The 14505-nt window shown below is 55.4% G+C and overlaps 1 protein-coding gene across 1 annotated transcript; it reads left to right on the top strand.

The window, feature by feature from the left end:
* Positions 1 to 7572: 7572 nt before the first annotated feature.
* MKRN2OS (MKRN2 opposite strand) lies at positions 7573 to 13739 on the top strand. Its single transcript, XM_055136947.1, has 4 exons — positions 7573 to 7793; positions 11463 to 11512; positions 12141 to 12303; positions 12999 to 13739. The coding sequence occupies exons 1-4, from the start codon at positions 7573 to 7575 to the stop codon at positions 13210 to 13212; spliced, it is 648 nt and encodes a 215-aa protein (XP_054992922.1). The 3' UTR covers positions 13213 to 13739.
* The last annotated feature ends 766 nt before the right edge of the window (positions 13740 to 14505 follow it).

Below are 14505 nucleotides of genomic sequence, written 5' to 3'. Positions count from 1 at the left end.
TCCTCGCCCTCCCAGGTCTCTGCGACCAGAAAAACACCAAATGAAACGTCCCCTGCCCTCCGAGCCTCCGCCATTGCACCCTGAAAGCCGACTGGAGGCAACGGAGATCTTCTATTAAAGCGAGGGACTGGTTTTGGGGGGGCTCTTAGAGCCGAGAAGGTGCCAGGAGGATTACGGTCTCGATAGTCATCCTCCCAATCTTGTTCTGCCATTTGCTCGTCAAAATTCCAATCATCATCAGCTCTGGGTAGATCCAGGGAAAATCTTTAAAAAACTCTTAAACTGACATCTGAGATTAACCCCTCATAACCTAAGTAGCCTTTTAAAAAAATTTTGTTAACAGAAGTCTCGGAGATCAAATAAAACACAGGTACAATAAGTTTTTTAACCAATTTTGCAACCCTAATAAATAATTTTTTAAACTGAAGCATTACTCTTTGAACCTGTTTTCATATATCACAATTATTTCAACTCACAAGATTCTCTAGGTCAAATAATTCTAATCCAGTGCAGATACAAATATATACATTGATATAATAGCATAAAACCTCTGGACCATTAATTTGTGTGAAACACAGTAAAATCTTCTTTGACTTAAGTTCAATAGTTCTCGTACCTTAGTTCAAATCATGAGCTTTCTAACTTTAATAATTCCACAATACAAACATGCTTTTAGACACAGAAAGAGCCCTTTAGAATTTTTTTTTTAACCAAACTTAGATATTTGCATAAAAAAATACTTGGACTGTCATTAGAAAACTGTTTATTTTGATGGCTTCTGTACCTCTGTTGATTGTAAAATAGCTAATTGGCTGAGGCTTGCAAGATAAAGCCTTATATCCTCTGAATTGTTATTTCACTTTAGTTTTAGGCGCTATTTCCTAAGTTCTTCCTAGATAGTATAGATTATAAATTTCAGAAGAATTACAATTGTTAATAACCATTAATGTTCTTCCAATAAGAAATCTAGATTGAGAATTTTAATTTCTTTGTAGGCGCCACATTTTGATTAGAAATCTCTGTTTAAACCTGATCTAACAAGTTCCAAAGGTACCTAAATCTTTTAAATTGCTAGGCTACATATCACTCTGACCTCCCTTGATTTTGTTTGCCCAGGTCTAAGAATTACTGACTTCAAACTAGCTCTAACACTCGAGTGTTCCACAGACAGACAGACAGACAGACAGACAATGAACTGACTAAAAACATCACTACATGTGCACACATCTGCAGTTGATCAATCGATCTGACCCTTCAAAAAATGGCAGGGAGAAAACTGATAGACGGAGAAAGGAAAGAGCAGTCCCCAGGGCAAAGTGAGCCCTGTCGGCCGATTGGGAACATTGCTCCCCCGTTTCTCTGCCTGACCAGTCAGTTTCCTGCTTGTTAAAAACAGGTCAAGAAAGCGCTTTTGTTGATATATGCCGGCAAAACAAATTATGACAAAGTTGTTGAAACCTAAGGTTGTCATTTTAAACTTATCAGTCTCATGTGTTAGTGGGGCGCTTGCCGTGAGGAGCATACGTTCCTCCTCATTGCCCTCCTCAGGGCCTATCTCATCATATATAGGTCATTCACCAGTATCTGAAACTGTTTCCCTACACAAGCCTTGGAAAGGTGTTGTTTCTGATAAAATCTCTCGTAGATGGAACCATAAGTGGAAGGCCTGTGGAGGCAGAGTCTTTTCACCATGTCTCTGCACATACTGTTTCATTTCCTTCCCTATTCTCCTCCATTCTTCTAATGTTAAAGAGCCTTCCTCCAGGAACCAAGGACTAGTTTTTTTCAAAAACATTGTAAATTGCTGTAAATCTGACAGTGATGACCGAAACCCAGATTTGGTTAGCAGGCGATGTAGCATTACAACTAGCATTTTCTCATTCTTAGTTAAGGCCTGCCCCATAATTCCCTTGATTACTTACTCTTAACCAGTGATCCTTTACTGGCGGGACTGCAGCTCCCTGGTAAGATCCGTACCTGACTTTGAAAGAAGAAAAGAAAGGGGGAGAGAGAGGCTTACCTGTCCTTCGGTCCCTGTTCGGGCGCCACCTGCCGCAGACCACCCAGTGGAGACCACCGACCACTGGGGACCAGGGACGAAGGAATCAGGAAAAGTCAGGAATCGGCGAGGGAATGACAGACAGCCACACTATAAGCTGGTGAACTGCTGCAACTTTATTCTGCAAAGCTGTGCTTATATATTGTTTCTCCAAGGAAATAGCAATAAGCAGGGGATTACAACATCAGGTTACACCATTAGACCACTGCTTTGATGATTACAATACACCATCAGAACACTACTTTGATGATTATAATTCAGCAGAAGAATTATTAACGAAGTACAATACAGTATGAGTTAATTCCGCATATCGCTTCTGTGACCTCTTGTTTTCCTGTAAGGCTAGGGTAAAGCTAAGGTTCTTTGAAATGTCTGTTTCGCGCCAATGATCACATCCGTGTTAGTTTAGCATTAAGTGTTTAAGGCCCTTTCTCCCGTCAGGAATTTGTTATAATATATTACAAAAGGTTTAAATAATAAACATCAGGGTTTTCTTCATCTAGCTAATCTAGCCATAAATGGGAGCTCTGAAAACAACCATCGTTTCCCTTCATAGTTTACCCATCTATTCCCAATATTGTCGTTAGCTCCTGTAAAAAAGGGGGGTGGATCTAGGTAATCTTTTACTGCAGGAGGAACAACGTGGCGGCAAAGTCTGCCATCGCACTTCCACAAAATATTGTGTCCCTGCAGGGAATCTTAGCCAACTCTTCTTTCTGGAAATGTTTTTGTCTCACTATGCTGTGATTTCTGCAACACCTTTGTTTTTACTTTCATTTCGTCTATTGCTTTGGTTTCCAAGAACAACTGTTTTTATTCTCAACCTTGTTTAGAAAAAACCCAATGAGGCGTCTCCAGCATTCTACTATGCTTCTGAGACAGGCGCTTAAACAAAAGGAAAGGGGGGCTTCAGATATTAATTCATCTAATTCTGGCCGGCCTGTGGTGTTGGCAACATCCTGATCAGGAAACGCTCGTACTGTTCCAATACGAATGCACAGATAAGAAATGCACAGAAGAAAGGCACAGATAGTTAAGCTAAGGCAAAACCAAGGTTGTCTTGTGCTCCAGCAGTTTCTGGTGTCATCAGGTCACAGATTGTAGGGGAACTGCCTGAGGCCCCGCTCCGGGGAGCTCCCACCTCAACCTCTCATCTGCAGACCTCCAGTGTAGCAGCATTTTGCTACAGCTACACAGGTGTCACAGCTGTGGGCGTAGCATTCTAGTGAATAAACCAGATAATTACCTGGGAGGAGCAGGAAAGGCCCTGCAGAGGGGCTGGAGCGATAGTACAGCGGGGAGGGCATTTGCCTTGCATGCAACTGACCTGGGTTCGATCCCCAACATCCCATATGGTCCTCCCAGCTCTGCTAAAAGTACTTCCTGAGTGCAGAGGCAGGAGTAAGTAACACCTGAGCATCACCGGGTATGACCCAGAAAGCAAAAAAAGAAGCACTTCAGGGAGCAAACCCTAAGCACAGAGCTGGGAATAGTGCCCAAACACTACCTTGGGGATCCTCCACCACAAAATAAAATTTATTTATCTTTTTAGATTCTTTAAAATTTTTGCTTTTTGGGTCACACCCACCCAGCGATGCTCAGGGGTTACTCCTGGCTCTGCACTCAGGAATTACTCCTGGCGGTGCCTGAGGGACCATATGGGATGCCGGGGGATCGAACTCGGGTCAGCCACGTGCAAGGCAAACGCTCTACCCGCTGTGCTATCGCTCAGACCCCAACACAAAATAAATTTTAAAAAGAAGGTATTCAACTCCTTTTTATGAGACAACCCCGCCTGGGGCCGGAGCAGTAGCACAGCAGGTGGGGCATTTGTCATGTACACAAAAAACCGGGTGTGAGTTCAAAAAGCGTGGGGCACACGGACATGTGCGTTTGTTTGGTGGCTGAGAACCGGTCCCCTCGAGGGCCCACAGTGATGGACGGATGAAGGATGGAGGAATGGAGAAAGGGAGGAACGGCCCCAAGCTGGTTGGTAGTCAGTGACCATTTCTTTCATCCTCACCCTCATCCTTACAGCACAGTTATTTCTCTCCTCTCCTCTCTGACAGCAGAATTATATGGAAATCAGGAAGGGTGGGGCACACATAGGTGGGGCTGAACATTATCATAACAACAAACAGAGGTAAAGCCCCTCCTCCAGGGGAAGTTCTGAGAGATTAACTCAAAAATCTCATCCGAGGGTTCATTCAAGACTCCAGATTACTAGGAGATCCGCTCAAGGGCGGGGTTCCATCCAGGGTGTATTGCTTTCTCCTTTCCTCAGCTAGTAATACATTTAAACAATCATCATCATCATCATCATCATCATCATCATCATCATCATCATCATCATCATCCCGTTGATCATCGAATTTCTTGCCTCTCTCTACTTGTCCTTCCAACCGTGCCATACTAGAGGTTCTTTCAGGGTCAAGGGAATGAGACCCAGATTGTTACTGGTTTTGGCATATTAATACACCATGGAGACCTTGCCAGGCTCTCCCATGTGGGCAGGAAACTCCCAGTAGTTTGCCAGGTTCTCCCAGAGGGATAAGTAGGCTATAAGATATTGTGCAGGGGCTCTGAGAGCTGGCTTTTAAGTCTCTGGATGCTGGCCTTTGACAGGATTACACGGTGCCAAGGGGCAGTCCCGGGTGTGACCGCCTAGCTACTGGGAGATGGGAAATCTGGGCAGAGGAGGCCCAGTCCTGATCCGAGCAGCCTTGAAAGTCTCAGCTCCAGGTCCTACCCACACACCTGGGTTCCTCTGCCGGTTCCTTCATGCGTGAGACTCGTCTGAACATGTGGAGACGGGCCTTGAGCATGGCTGTGGCTAGGCTCCGGAAGTTTTTGGCCGCCGGGAGCTCTGCTCAGGGTGGGGAGGGAAGCTGGAGCCCATCCCCTCTGAGGAGGCCCAGGGGGAGACAGCCAAGCGCACGGGCAAGAGACTCTCTAAACAATCATAGTAAATTTATTTCTTACTGATATTTCTAGTCCTTTTGTATGAGCACTGTAAGAGATATATTAAGCTTAAAGGTTGGCTCTTCCTGGGGACATCTCGCTATATACCCCAGTCCACAGTCCTCAGGCCAGGTTAGTCTTTCCTAACCCCGGCAGGGTCCTTATTCAGTTATTTCTTTTTTGGGTCATGACAGAGCTTGCCCCATGACCGTGCTCTTAACGTTATTCTTAGCTTCTCCCTTCTTGATGCCAGGGTAAGCTTACAGCTTGCCCTGGGTCCATCCTTGTCCCTCGCTGGGACCTTCCTTTTGGGGTATTAGGAAGTAAGGGCAACTGAGGCTTAAGTCAGGTAAATATGACGGATGCCCAGGAGTAAATATTATTCAGAGTTAATTAACTCCCATGTTGCAAAAGCATAGCATCAACTGTTTTCCTGCATTATACAAAAAGGACATTGCTAAACCACGCAAAGGACATAAAAGAAAGAGAAAAACAATATAGGATTAATAGTGCCTGACGGAATTGGGTGTGCCTCAGGAGCACTGTTATGGGAGTAACTCAATAAACCTAAGCTCCTTACTGGAGGAGCAAGGACAACCCAATGTTACACAACAACCTGGGCTGATCCCTGCACCCTGTATGGTCCCCTGAGCGCCACCAAGAGTGATTCCCGAATGCAGAGCTAGGAGTGACCTCGGAGCATCGCTAGGCGTGGCCCCTCCCCCCCAGGAAAGACAACCTTCCCGGTACTGGCATGAAAGTGAAGATATTCACAGTCACCCGATCACCCGGACCGTCTGACCCGAACCGTGGGTTTGCATCAATAATGAGTCTCGGGTGTCTGGTGTCTAGTTAGGACTCGCTTGCCTCCCTTGCGGAGGATAGAAGTTACTGGAAAGGATTCCCAAGGCCACAGGTGGCAACACTGCACCTGCTCTGTCCTGCCCGTCAGCATCGGTCACGAAGCGGCGCATTCTCGAGACCCCTGCTCAGGGGCCTGCGGCCGCTGCTACCCTGGAGCTCCGGCTTCAGTAGCTCTGGGCCGCCTGCGGCTTCCTGGCAGGTACCAAAGACTCTGCCACAGTCAGATGCCAAGAGGGGAAAAAGCCACCACCCATGGGGAGATGGGACAGGGGGCCGGGGAGATGGGACAGCGGGGAGGGCGCTGGCTAGCCGTGCAAGGGGCTGACTGAGTTTGAGCCACTGGGGACCAGCCATCAGGTCCCCAAGCACTGCCAGGAGTCATCCCTGAGCACAGAGCCGGGAGTAAGTCCTGAGCACAGAGCTGGGAGCCAGCCCTGAGCACAGAGCCGGGAGTCGTCCCTGAACACAGAGGCGGGAGCCAGCCCTGAGCACAGAGCCGGGAGTCAGCCCTGAGCACAGAGCTGGGAGCCAGCCCTGAGCACAGAGCTGGGAGTCAGCCCTGAGCACAGAGCTGGGAGTCAGCCCTGAGCACAGAGCCAGAAGTCAGCCCACATCCTGGTCACTTGCTATTTGTTTTCAAAGTAGACTTTGGGTCGGGAAACGTGCCCCAGCCAGGACCCGCTTTCAGTGAAAAGATGATTTTGAAACTGAAGCCTCCTTGGCACAAGCGCTAAAGGCAGGGTTAATGCAGCGTTGCTGGCCACTGTCAGAGCCCAGCCCGTAAGCGGGCGGGAACTCAGGGGCCCCAGGAAACCCCCCTGACCTCTCCCTCTCGGCAGCACCCCTCCCCCCACCCGCCCCAGACCACCCTGTCCTTATTTCTCCCCGTGCTATCCCTGTGTATATGATTCCTGGGGCCGGAGCGATAGTACAGCGGGTAGGGCGTTTGCCTTGCATGTGGCCAACCCGGGTTCAATTCCTGGCATCACAGGAGTGATTCCTGAGTGCACGAGCCAGAAGTAAGCCCTGAGCACCACTGGGTGTGACCCAAAAAGAAAAAAAAAAAGATGACTGCTGGCCTTACATCAAATCAACAGCAAGCCTCAAGGTAGGAATATAAAATATTAACTCAGAACAGGAGGGGCCAGTGAGAAACAGAGGGAGGCGTTTGCCTTGCTTCTGTACAGTCCCCCGAGCACCTCCAGGAGTGACCCCTGAGCACAGCCGGTGTGACCCCCAAACCAACCAGCCCCAAACCAACCCCCCCCCCCCGCCACACACACACACACACACACACACACACAAAGAGATAGAATCTATTGTAGAAACATCTAAGTAAATAAATATTGGCTCTGTCTCTGAGCAGTTTGCAGACTAAGGGATGAAGGAGCCCCGGGAGGGGTGAACGCATCACGGCTGGCGCCAGGGAATGTCGGGGTCTGAGGGGCTGAGCCAGGCTCTCAGGGCCCAGTGGCGCTGGCTGCCCGCGAACGCTCTGAGAAGCAGCAAGGCCGGAGCCTGCTTGGGGCAGACACTGGAAAGTCGCTCTTTAAGGCGCCTGGTTAAAGGTTACCTGGCCCGGCAGCCGTCAGCGTGACGTCAGAGCCGCTCGGGTTACGGCCGTGTACTTTCAGCCAGCTGCTCCCGAAGGAGGAAGTGGGGTGCCCCGGCCGCCCCGGGACAGGGCCATGCAGGGGGCCGAGGTGGGCAGGCAGCGCCTGGTGAGGTTCCACCACTGCCAGCAGGACATCTACTGCTTCGAGATGCCCCCGAAGTGCCCCTTCTGCGGGCAGGGCCTGGGCGCCCGGAGGCTGGAGGAGGCGGCGCTGGGCATCCACAGCCCCTTCGTGGACGGCCACCAGGAGAAGTGCTCCTTCCTCCTCAAGCCGACCCAAGGGACCTTCCTCAGGTACCGGGTCTGACCGCGCCGCCGCGTGGGGCTGCCCCGGCTCCTGCCCCCCCCCCCCGAGTGGGAGGTCTCTGTGTGATGTTTGTCTTTCGGGCACACCCGGCAGTGCTTGGGGCTTACGCCGGGCTCTGTGCTCAAAGGTCAGTTCTGGCGGGGCTCGGGGGATCCTGTGGGATGCTGGGGATCGGACCCGGGTCGGTCACACGCAAGGCAAGTGCCTTCCTGGCCGGAGGGTTGCTCTAGCCCCACACGCCTCGTCTGACTGTGTGTCAGCGTTAGCATCTAGCTCCCGCTGGCCGGCCTGCTGGTTTGATCAGACGGCGTTGCACACTTCCTGGAGGAAGGGGCGAAGCCGGGGCCCACTCGTTTTTTTTTTTTTTTTTTTTTGCTTTTTGAGTCACACCTGGCGATGCACAGAGGCTACTCCTGGCTCTTCACTCAGGAATTACTCCTGGCGGTGCTCAGGGGACCATATGGGATGCTGGGAATCAAACCTGGGTCGGCCGCATGCAAGGCAAACGCCCTACCCACTGTGCTATTGCTCCAGCCCCGAGCCCACTCGTTTTAAGAAAGAGAAATGCATCGCTGGTGCTCAGAAATGCATACTCCTGGCTCTGTGCTCAGGGGTCACTCCTTGTTGGGTTCGGAAAACGTACAGGGCACTGGGGATCCACCCCGGTGTGCAAAGCAAGTGCCTTACCCGATGTGCTATTGCTCCCGCCGGGCCCGGGAAGATTTTACTCATCAATTTTGCGTAAAAGGTGAATTTAGCTGGAGAAATAGTACAACGGGTAGAGGGCTTTACCTTGCATGTGGCCGACCCGGGTTTGGTCCCCGGCATCCCCGTATGTCCCTCGAGCCCAGCGGAAGTGATTCCTGAGTGACCCCTGAACACCGCCAGGTTGGCCCCCCACAAACCAAAACAAAAAACAAAAATTAAAAAATAAATGAAGTAGGGGAAAAAATGACACGGCAGCACCTCTTCTCAAAATCAGAACTTTTCTTATTTTCTTATCAAAGTCAGAATCCTGCCAGAGGGCTGGAGAGACAGCCCAGTGGGCAGGGCGCTTTCCTTGCCCTCAGCTGACTCGGGCATCCCGCAGGGTCCTGCCAGGAGTGACTGCTGAGCGCAGAGCCGGAAGTGTGTCCTGGGCACAGCTGGTATGGCCCGGAAAACAAAACACAACAACAACAAAAGGATTCTGTCGGAGACACTGCAAGTTACTTTGTGGTTGCCGTGACAGCCTGAACTGCAGCTGGCAGCGGGTTTTGCTGTGCAGGAGCCGAGTTAGATACAAGGCGGGCACTGGTCCATTTCTTTTTCGGGCCTGGGCGCCCCACTGGCAAGTCTCAGCTAACTGGGCCGGGGGTCCCTGTGGAGGCCCGAGACGAGACTCGAGGCTGCTCAGGCCACGGGGGCGGGAAGGGGGGCTGGAGCTGTCCACGGTCCATCTGCATCAACCACTGACGCCACGAGAAAGGCTCAGCTTCCGAAACCCGAGGAGAGGCCCAAGCATCCCTATGGGCGGGCGGCAGAGGCCGAGGCCTGGGCAGGCTGGGCTTTGGGCTCCCGGGAGAAGCTCTAGGGAGGAGTGTGGGCCAGGCCCAGCTCCCGCTGAGACTCCTCTAACCCTGGGAGGCCGCCTTGGGCCAGGACAACTGGCCCAATGTCCCCCTCTGCGCACCTCACCCCTCCCTCCTCCTCCACCTCCCCTGCCCATCCTTGGGAGGAGGAGATCAGACGGGCTGATCCCGGGTCTGGGTCAGAACCGCTCCTCGGACAGGGTGGACAGGGCAGGCTCTGCGCCCTCGAGGACCCCGCCCTGTGTCTCATCCTGGTTCTGACCCACTCAGGACTCTCTCAACTGTATTTCCTCCCTGATGCCCCGCAGAGCCAAGCGGGCCAGAACCAAGGCCAGACCCGGCTCCTTCCCGCCCTCCTTCCCCTCGGCCTGGCGGAAACTCTGTCCACGTGTGAGAGGCCTGGCCGGGTCGGGTCGGGTTAGGGCCCAGCTGCCCGACGCTTCCCGGGAAAGGGGCTCGCACTCGGCTCCCCCTCCCTGGTGCGGGTTTGAACCCCCCCAACCCTCCCGAGGCACTTCCTGTGGGGCACGCAGCCGCCCTGGCCCCAGGAAGTGAAGTGACCAGGAGCGGAATCTCTGAGGTCACGCGGTGCCTGTCTCCTTGGCGTTGGGGTGCTGGGTCAGGCCGTGGGCTCCGGCACCCCCGACATGCCTCAGAACCCCGAAGCAGCCCCAGCCCACCTGCCTGCTGAGACCGAGTTCCCGAAGCTCTTCCACCTTTCATCCGGTTCCCAAACTTCCGGCTGCCTCTTGCCCTGAAAATGCATCTCCTCCTTCCTAAAAGCTGCACAATGACCCCAAAGAATCCCTGAGGCTCTCTGAAGTCCCCCCCCCGCCCTGTCCCCCCTAAACCTCAGCCCTGCGCTTTTTTTTTTTTTTTTTTGCTTTTTGGATCACACCTGGCGATGCACAGGGGTTACTCCTGGCTCATGCACTCAGGAATTACTCCTGGCGGTGCTCAGGGGACCCTATGGGATGCTGGGAATCGAACCCGGGTCGGCCGCGTGCAAGGCCAACGCTGTGCTATCGCCCCAGCCCCAACCTCAGCCCTGTGGTCGCGCTCACGGTCTGTCCGCTCGCTCTGTCAAAGGGGCGGCCATTCTGGGTGTGTAGCCAGGAGTCCTGAGAGGGGGTGGCCTTGCCCACCGGGTCACGTGCTCGGTGGCTTCGCTGTCCCCTACCTCCCACACTGGTCAGGCCAAGGCAGACTTGTTCAAGGAGAACCGAGAATCTTCTGATGGGGTCGAGTGCGTGCCAGGCCGGGGGGCGGCGCCCCCCACATTTAGGACGAGAGGAGAGCGTCTCTCCTGGGAGGAAGCACGCCCGGGCCCTCCCTCCCGGGGGCACTAGCCTCCGCGTGTGGGGAAGGAGGGAGGGAATGCGAGGCAGCGAGGGGGGCCGGAGCCTTCATCAGCAAACCCCATGGCCACCGTTTCAGCTGATTCTCAGCCCTGGATCCCGGAGCCTCTCGGGACACTCAGAGGGCCGCAGCGAGGACACTGGGGGGTGGGGAGGGGTGCTTGGGAGCAGGAAGGGGCAGCCCTCTGTGTCCTGGCCACTCGCAGGCCCAGGGCCGTCACCCTCAGAGTTCCCACGTCAAGGAGCGTGATCACTGAGCCACACTGCCTGCGGTAGGCGCTCAGGCGTTTTCTTCTTCCCAGCCGCTTCCTCGGGCTGGGCTCTGCTCTGCCTCAGGTAAGAGCCGACCAGAGACGCCTGTCCTGTTTGGACCCAGCCTGTCCGCAGTGGACGGCCGGGACTATCCATCCACTGGGGTGGAGCGACTCGGAGTCGTAGGAGGAACGCAGGCTCAGCACAGAACGACCCCGGGAAACGGGGGCCACGGGCCGCGGGGCTGGCATGAGGGCAGAGCCACAGTCTGGGAACTGGGGGCCCCGGCGCTTGGCCAGACGCTCCAGCCGGGCTGGACTCCCAGCTCACCTGGTGTCCGGAGGCCAGGCAGACCCGGAGGCGGGCGGGACGCCTTTATACCCGAGACGCACTGCCCGCACCAGCCAAGGCGGGAGGGCGGGAGTCTCCCCTGGGTGCCACGGCCACTGACGAGAAAGGGTGTGCTCTCTTCCAGGGACTACGACGGGCACTCCGACCTCCACGTGGGCATCAGCAGCACACACGGTGAGCACGTGACGGGCACCTGACGCTCATGGGGGTCACACACAGTGAGCATGTGATGGGCACCCGACCCTCACGGGGTCACACACGGTGAGCATTTGATGGGCACCTGACCCTAGTGGGGTCACACATGGTGAGCATGTGACAGGTACCCGATCCTCATGGGGCGATCCTCATGTGACAGGTATTGTGACCTCATGGGGTCAGACACACAGTGAACACGTGATAGGAACCGAACCCTGACAGGGTCACACCTGGCGAGCAAATGACAGGGATCCGACCCTCACCAGGTCACACACATGCACATGAAGGGGACTGTGACCCTCACGGGGTCACACACTATGCGCACATGAAGAGAGCACCCTACCCTCATGGGGTTAGCACACAATGAGCCCATGAAGGGGACTGTGACCCTCACGGGGTCCTGTACTCACCCTGCAGTGCTCAGGGATCACTCCTGGCAGCGCTCGGGGGACCACGTGGGTGTGGGGGTCAAGCCCAGGCGGGCCGCGTGCAAGGCCAGCACCACGGCACTGCAATAGCCCCAGCCCTGGAAATGGTGTTTGTGACGTTACGAGCCGGCCGCTGCCCAGCCCTGGCGGCCCCATGACGGGGGTCGTCCGGGCCGCAGGGACCGTGTACAGCTACTCAGCGCTTGGTGTGCAGCGGGACGGCGAGGGCTGGGAGCAGAGTGTGAGTGTCCCGCTGCTGCCGCCCCACGCGTGGGCACTGCTGGACCAGTGGGACAAGTACCTGGAGGACTTCTGCGCCTCGGCCACCTGGCTGCCTCACAGGTACGCGGGGGGGGGCGGCGGGGCACGAGCCCCAGGCCCGGCCCGGGGTCTAGGCAGGTTCACAGGGGGGGTGAGGAAGGCGGCAGCGTGTATCCGGCTCAGCTTTTCTGCATGGACCAGCCAAGCCACCCTAAGCATGGAGAGGCCAGAAACGGGCACGCTAGGGTGGCACCTCTCACCTGGGGAATTCCGCACTGACCATGAGTGAGTCTCGAAGCCAAAGCCACACCTGTCCCCGCCCCGCCTCCAGGCCAAAATATTCCACCTGGCAGTGCGGAGGGCTACTCTCTCTCTGTGCCGGGGTCAGCCCTGGTCCCCGTCCTCCTGCAGGCCCAGCCTGTGCCCAGTCCAGGGCCCGGCCCTCATACCGAGGCGGATGTTTGAGAGGGAGACGGACACGGCCCCACTGACCAGTTTATTTTGAAAGCAGTTTCTCATCTGCATCACTGTGGGCGGGGGACACAGCCTCTGTCTCTTTGGGGCTGGGGAGGACCCTTCAGTCGCCGGGCTGTGTCCGGGGCTCCTAGAACCCCAGGCACTTTGCCTGGCCAGGGGCGGCCGTGGCCGGCAGCAGGGCCCAGACGCGCCCGGAGATGCCTTGTCCTTGGGGGCGGGGTCCCACCTGGGCAGAGAGGGGCGCCCCCGCCTGCACCCCGCGCTCAGCCTGCCCTTCTGCATGCCCCCTGCTCTGCCAGGTACGAGGAAGACCTGCACAACTGCTACACCTTCGCCCTGGCCTTCATCAACGCAGTCCTGGGTGCCGAGGGCGCGGGGCCGCTGGGCAAGCACGAGTTCACCGAGAGGTTCGTGCTCCCGCGGACCAGGACGGCGTCCAAGTACATCACCCTGTACCGCGCCGTGGAGGCCCACGGCTTCCACGCCACGGTGCCAGGCCCGGCTGAGAGCTGAACTGCAGGGAGCGTGGGCGGCAGGGGGCGCCCTCCCGCAGGGTCCCGGGTGTGCTGAGCTGCAGGACTATGGCCAGCAGGGGGCGCCCTCCCCCGGGCCCCCACTGTGGGCTGAGCCCACGGCCCCAGGTACTCGGCCTCCCAGGGTGCGGCAGGAGGCTGAAGCAAGAGCCCAGGAGGGGAATAAGACTCGCCCGACTGCAACCCCGCCAGGGCACTCTCTGGGGCTCGGAACTGGACCCCTGTCCGCCCAGGCGCCGGCAGGTGGCAAACCCAGAGCCAAGAAAACGCTTCATGCCCGGGAGGAGTCCAGAAGGGGGGGGGGTTGCCCGGTGAGGGGTGTGAGACATGCGCAGGTGATGACCTTCTTACCGGGTTGGCTTACACGTGTGAGTCCCGTCCACGGAGCCAGTGCCTGGAAGCAACCCGAGGCCGAGGACGGAGAGTGGACCAAGAAACCGGGGTGCAGCTCCCCGTGGAATACTGTGTGGCCCCGGGAAAAGTGAAGTCATGAAATCTGATCATAGATGCACGGACATGGACAGGATCATGCTAGTGAACGAGTCGGAGGGAGAGGGACAGTTATTACATTCATTGGTGGGATATAGGTATGTGTGTGTGTATGAGACGTATGTATATGTATATATGTATACACACACACACACACACACACACACAAAACCAAGGACTGTAGAAGTGAGAGCCAGGAGGACTGGCCCCTGGTTGAAGCTTGCCGCAAATGTGGGGTGGTGCGGGCAGCCAGGACAGAGCAGAGACCACCATGACGATGTGGGGAATGGTCCCTCCGGGCAAGAACTGAGTGTGAAAGGAGACAGGGATATAAAGGGATGTACATGGAAGGACCTTTCACTTCCTGTATCACAAACCATAACGACCAAAGGGGGGGAGGGGAGGACGGAGGGAGGGAGACAGAGAGATGGAGAGAGAGGGAGGGGAGAGAGGGAGAGGGAGAGAGACAGAGATGGAGAGAGAGGGAGTGAGAAAGAAAGAGGAAGAGAGGGAGAGAGAGGGAGAGGAAGAGAGTAAGACAGAGATGGAGAGAGATGGAGAGGGAGTGAGAAAGAGAAAGGAAGAGAGGGAGAGGGAGAGAGGGAGAGGAAGAGAGTAAGACAGAGATGGAGAGAGAGAGGGAGACAGATGGAGTGAGAGAGAGGGAGAGAGGGAGGGAGAGAGGCCCAGATAGGAAGATCCGTAAGACCATAGGGTCCCACGAAGGGTGGTCTCATCCCCACTGCACGCCGGCCACCCCCCTCGGAGGTGGGAGGGGAACTGG

The sequence above is a fragment of the Sorex araneus genome, chromosome 4 (genome assembly GCF_027595985.1).
Source record: "Sorex araneus isolate mSorAra2 chromosome 4, mSorAra2.pri, whole genome shotgun sequence".
NCBI classification, from domain to species: Eukaryota; Metazoa; Chordata; class Mammalia; order Eulipotyphla; family Soricidae; genus Sorex; species Sorex araneus.
The sequence above is the reverse complement of the archived record's forward strand: the minus strand, read 5'-3'. Positions and strand labels throughout refer to the sequence as shown.

What these genes read in the sequence shown, in the direction of transcription:
- MKRN2OS (XM_055136947.1), top strand. Translation starts at nt 7,573, where the DNA reads ATGCAGGGGGCCGAGGTGGGCAGGCAGCGCCTGGTGAGGTTCCACCAC. An exon ending in GGGCATCAGCAGCACACACG is followed by an intron (nt 11,513 to 12,140) that starts GTGAGCACGTGA and finishes TCCGGGCCGCAG; the next exon opens with GGACCGTGTACAGCTACTCA. An exon ending in GCCACCTGGCTGCCTCACAG is followed by an intron (nt 12,304 to 12,998) that starts GTACGCGGGGGG and finishes CTGCTCTGCCAG; the next exon opens with GTACGAGGAAGACCTGCACA.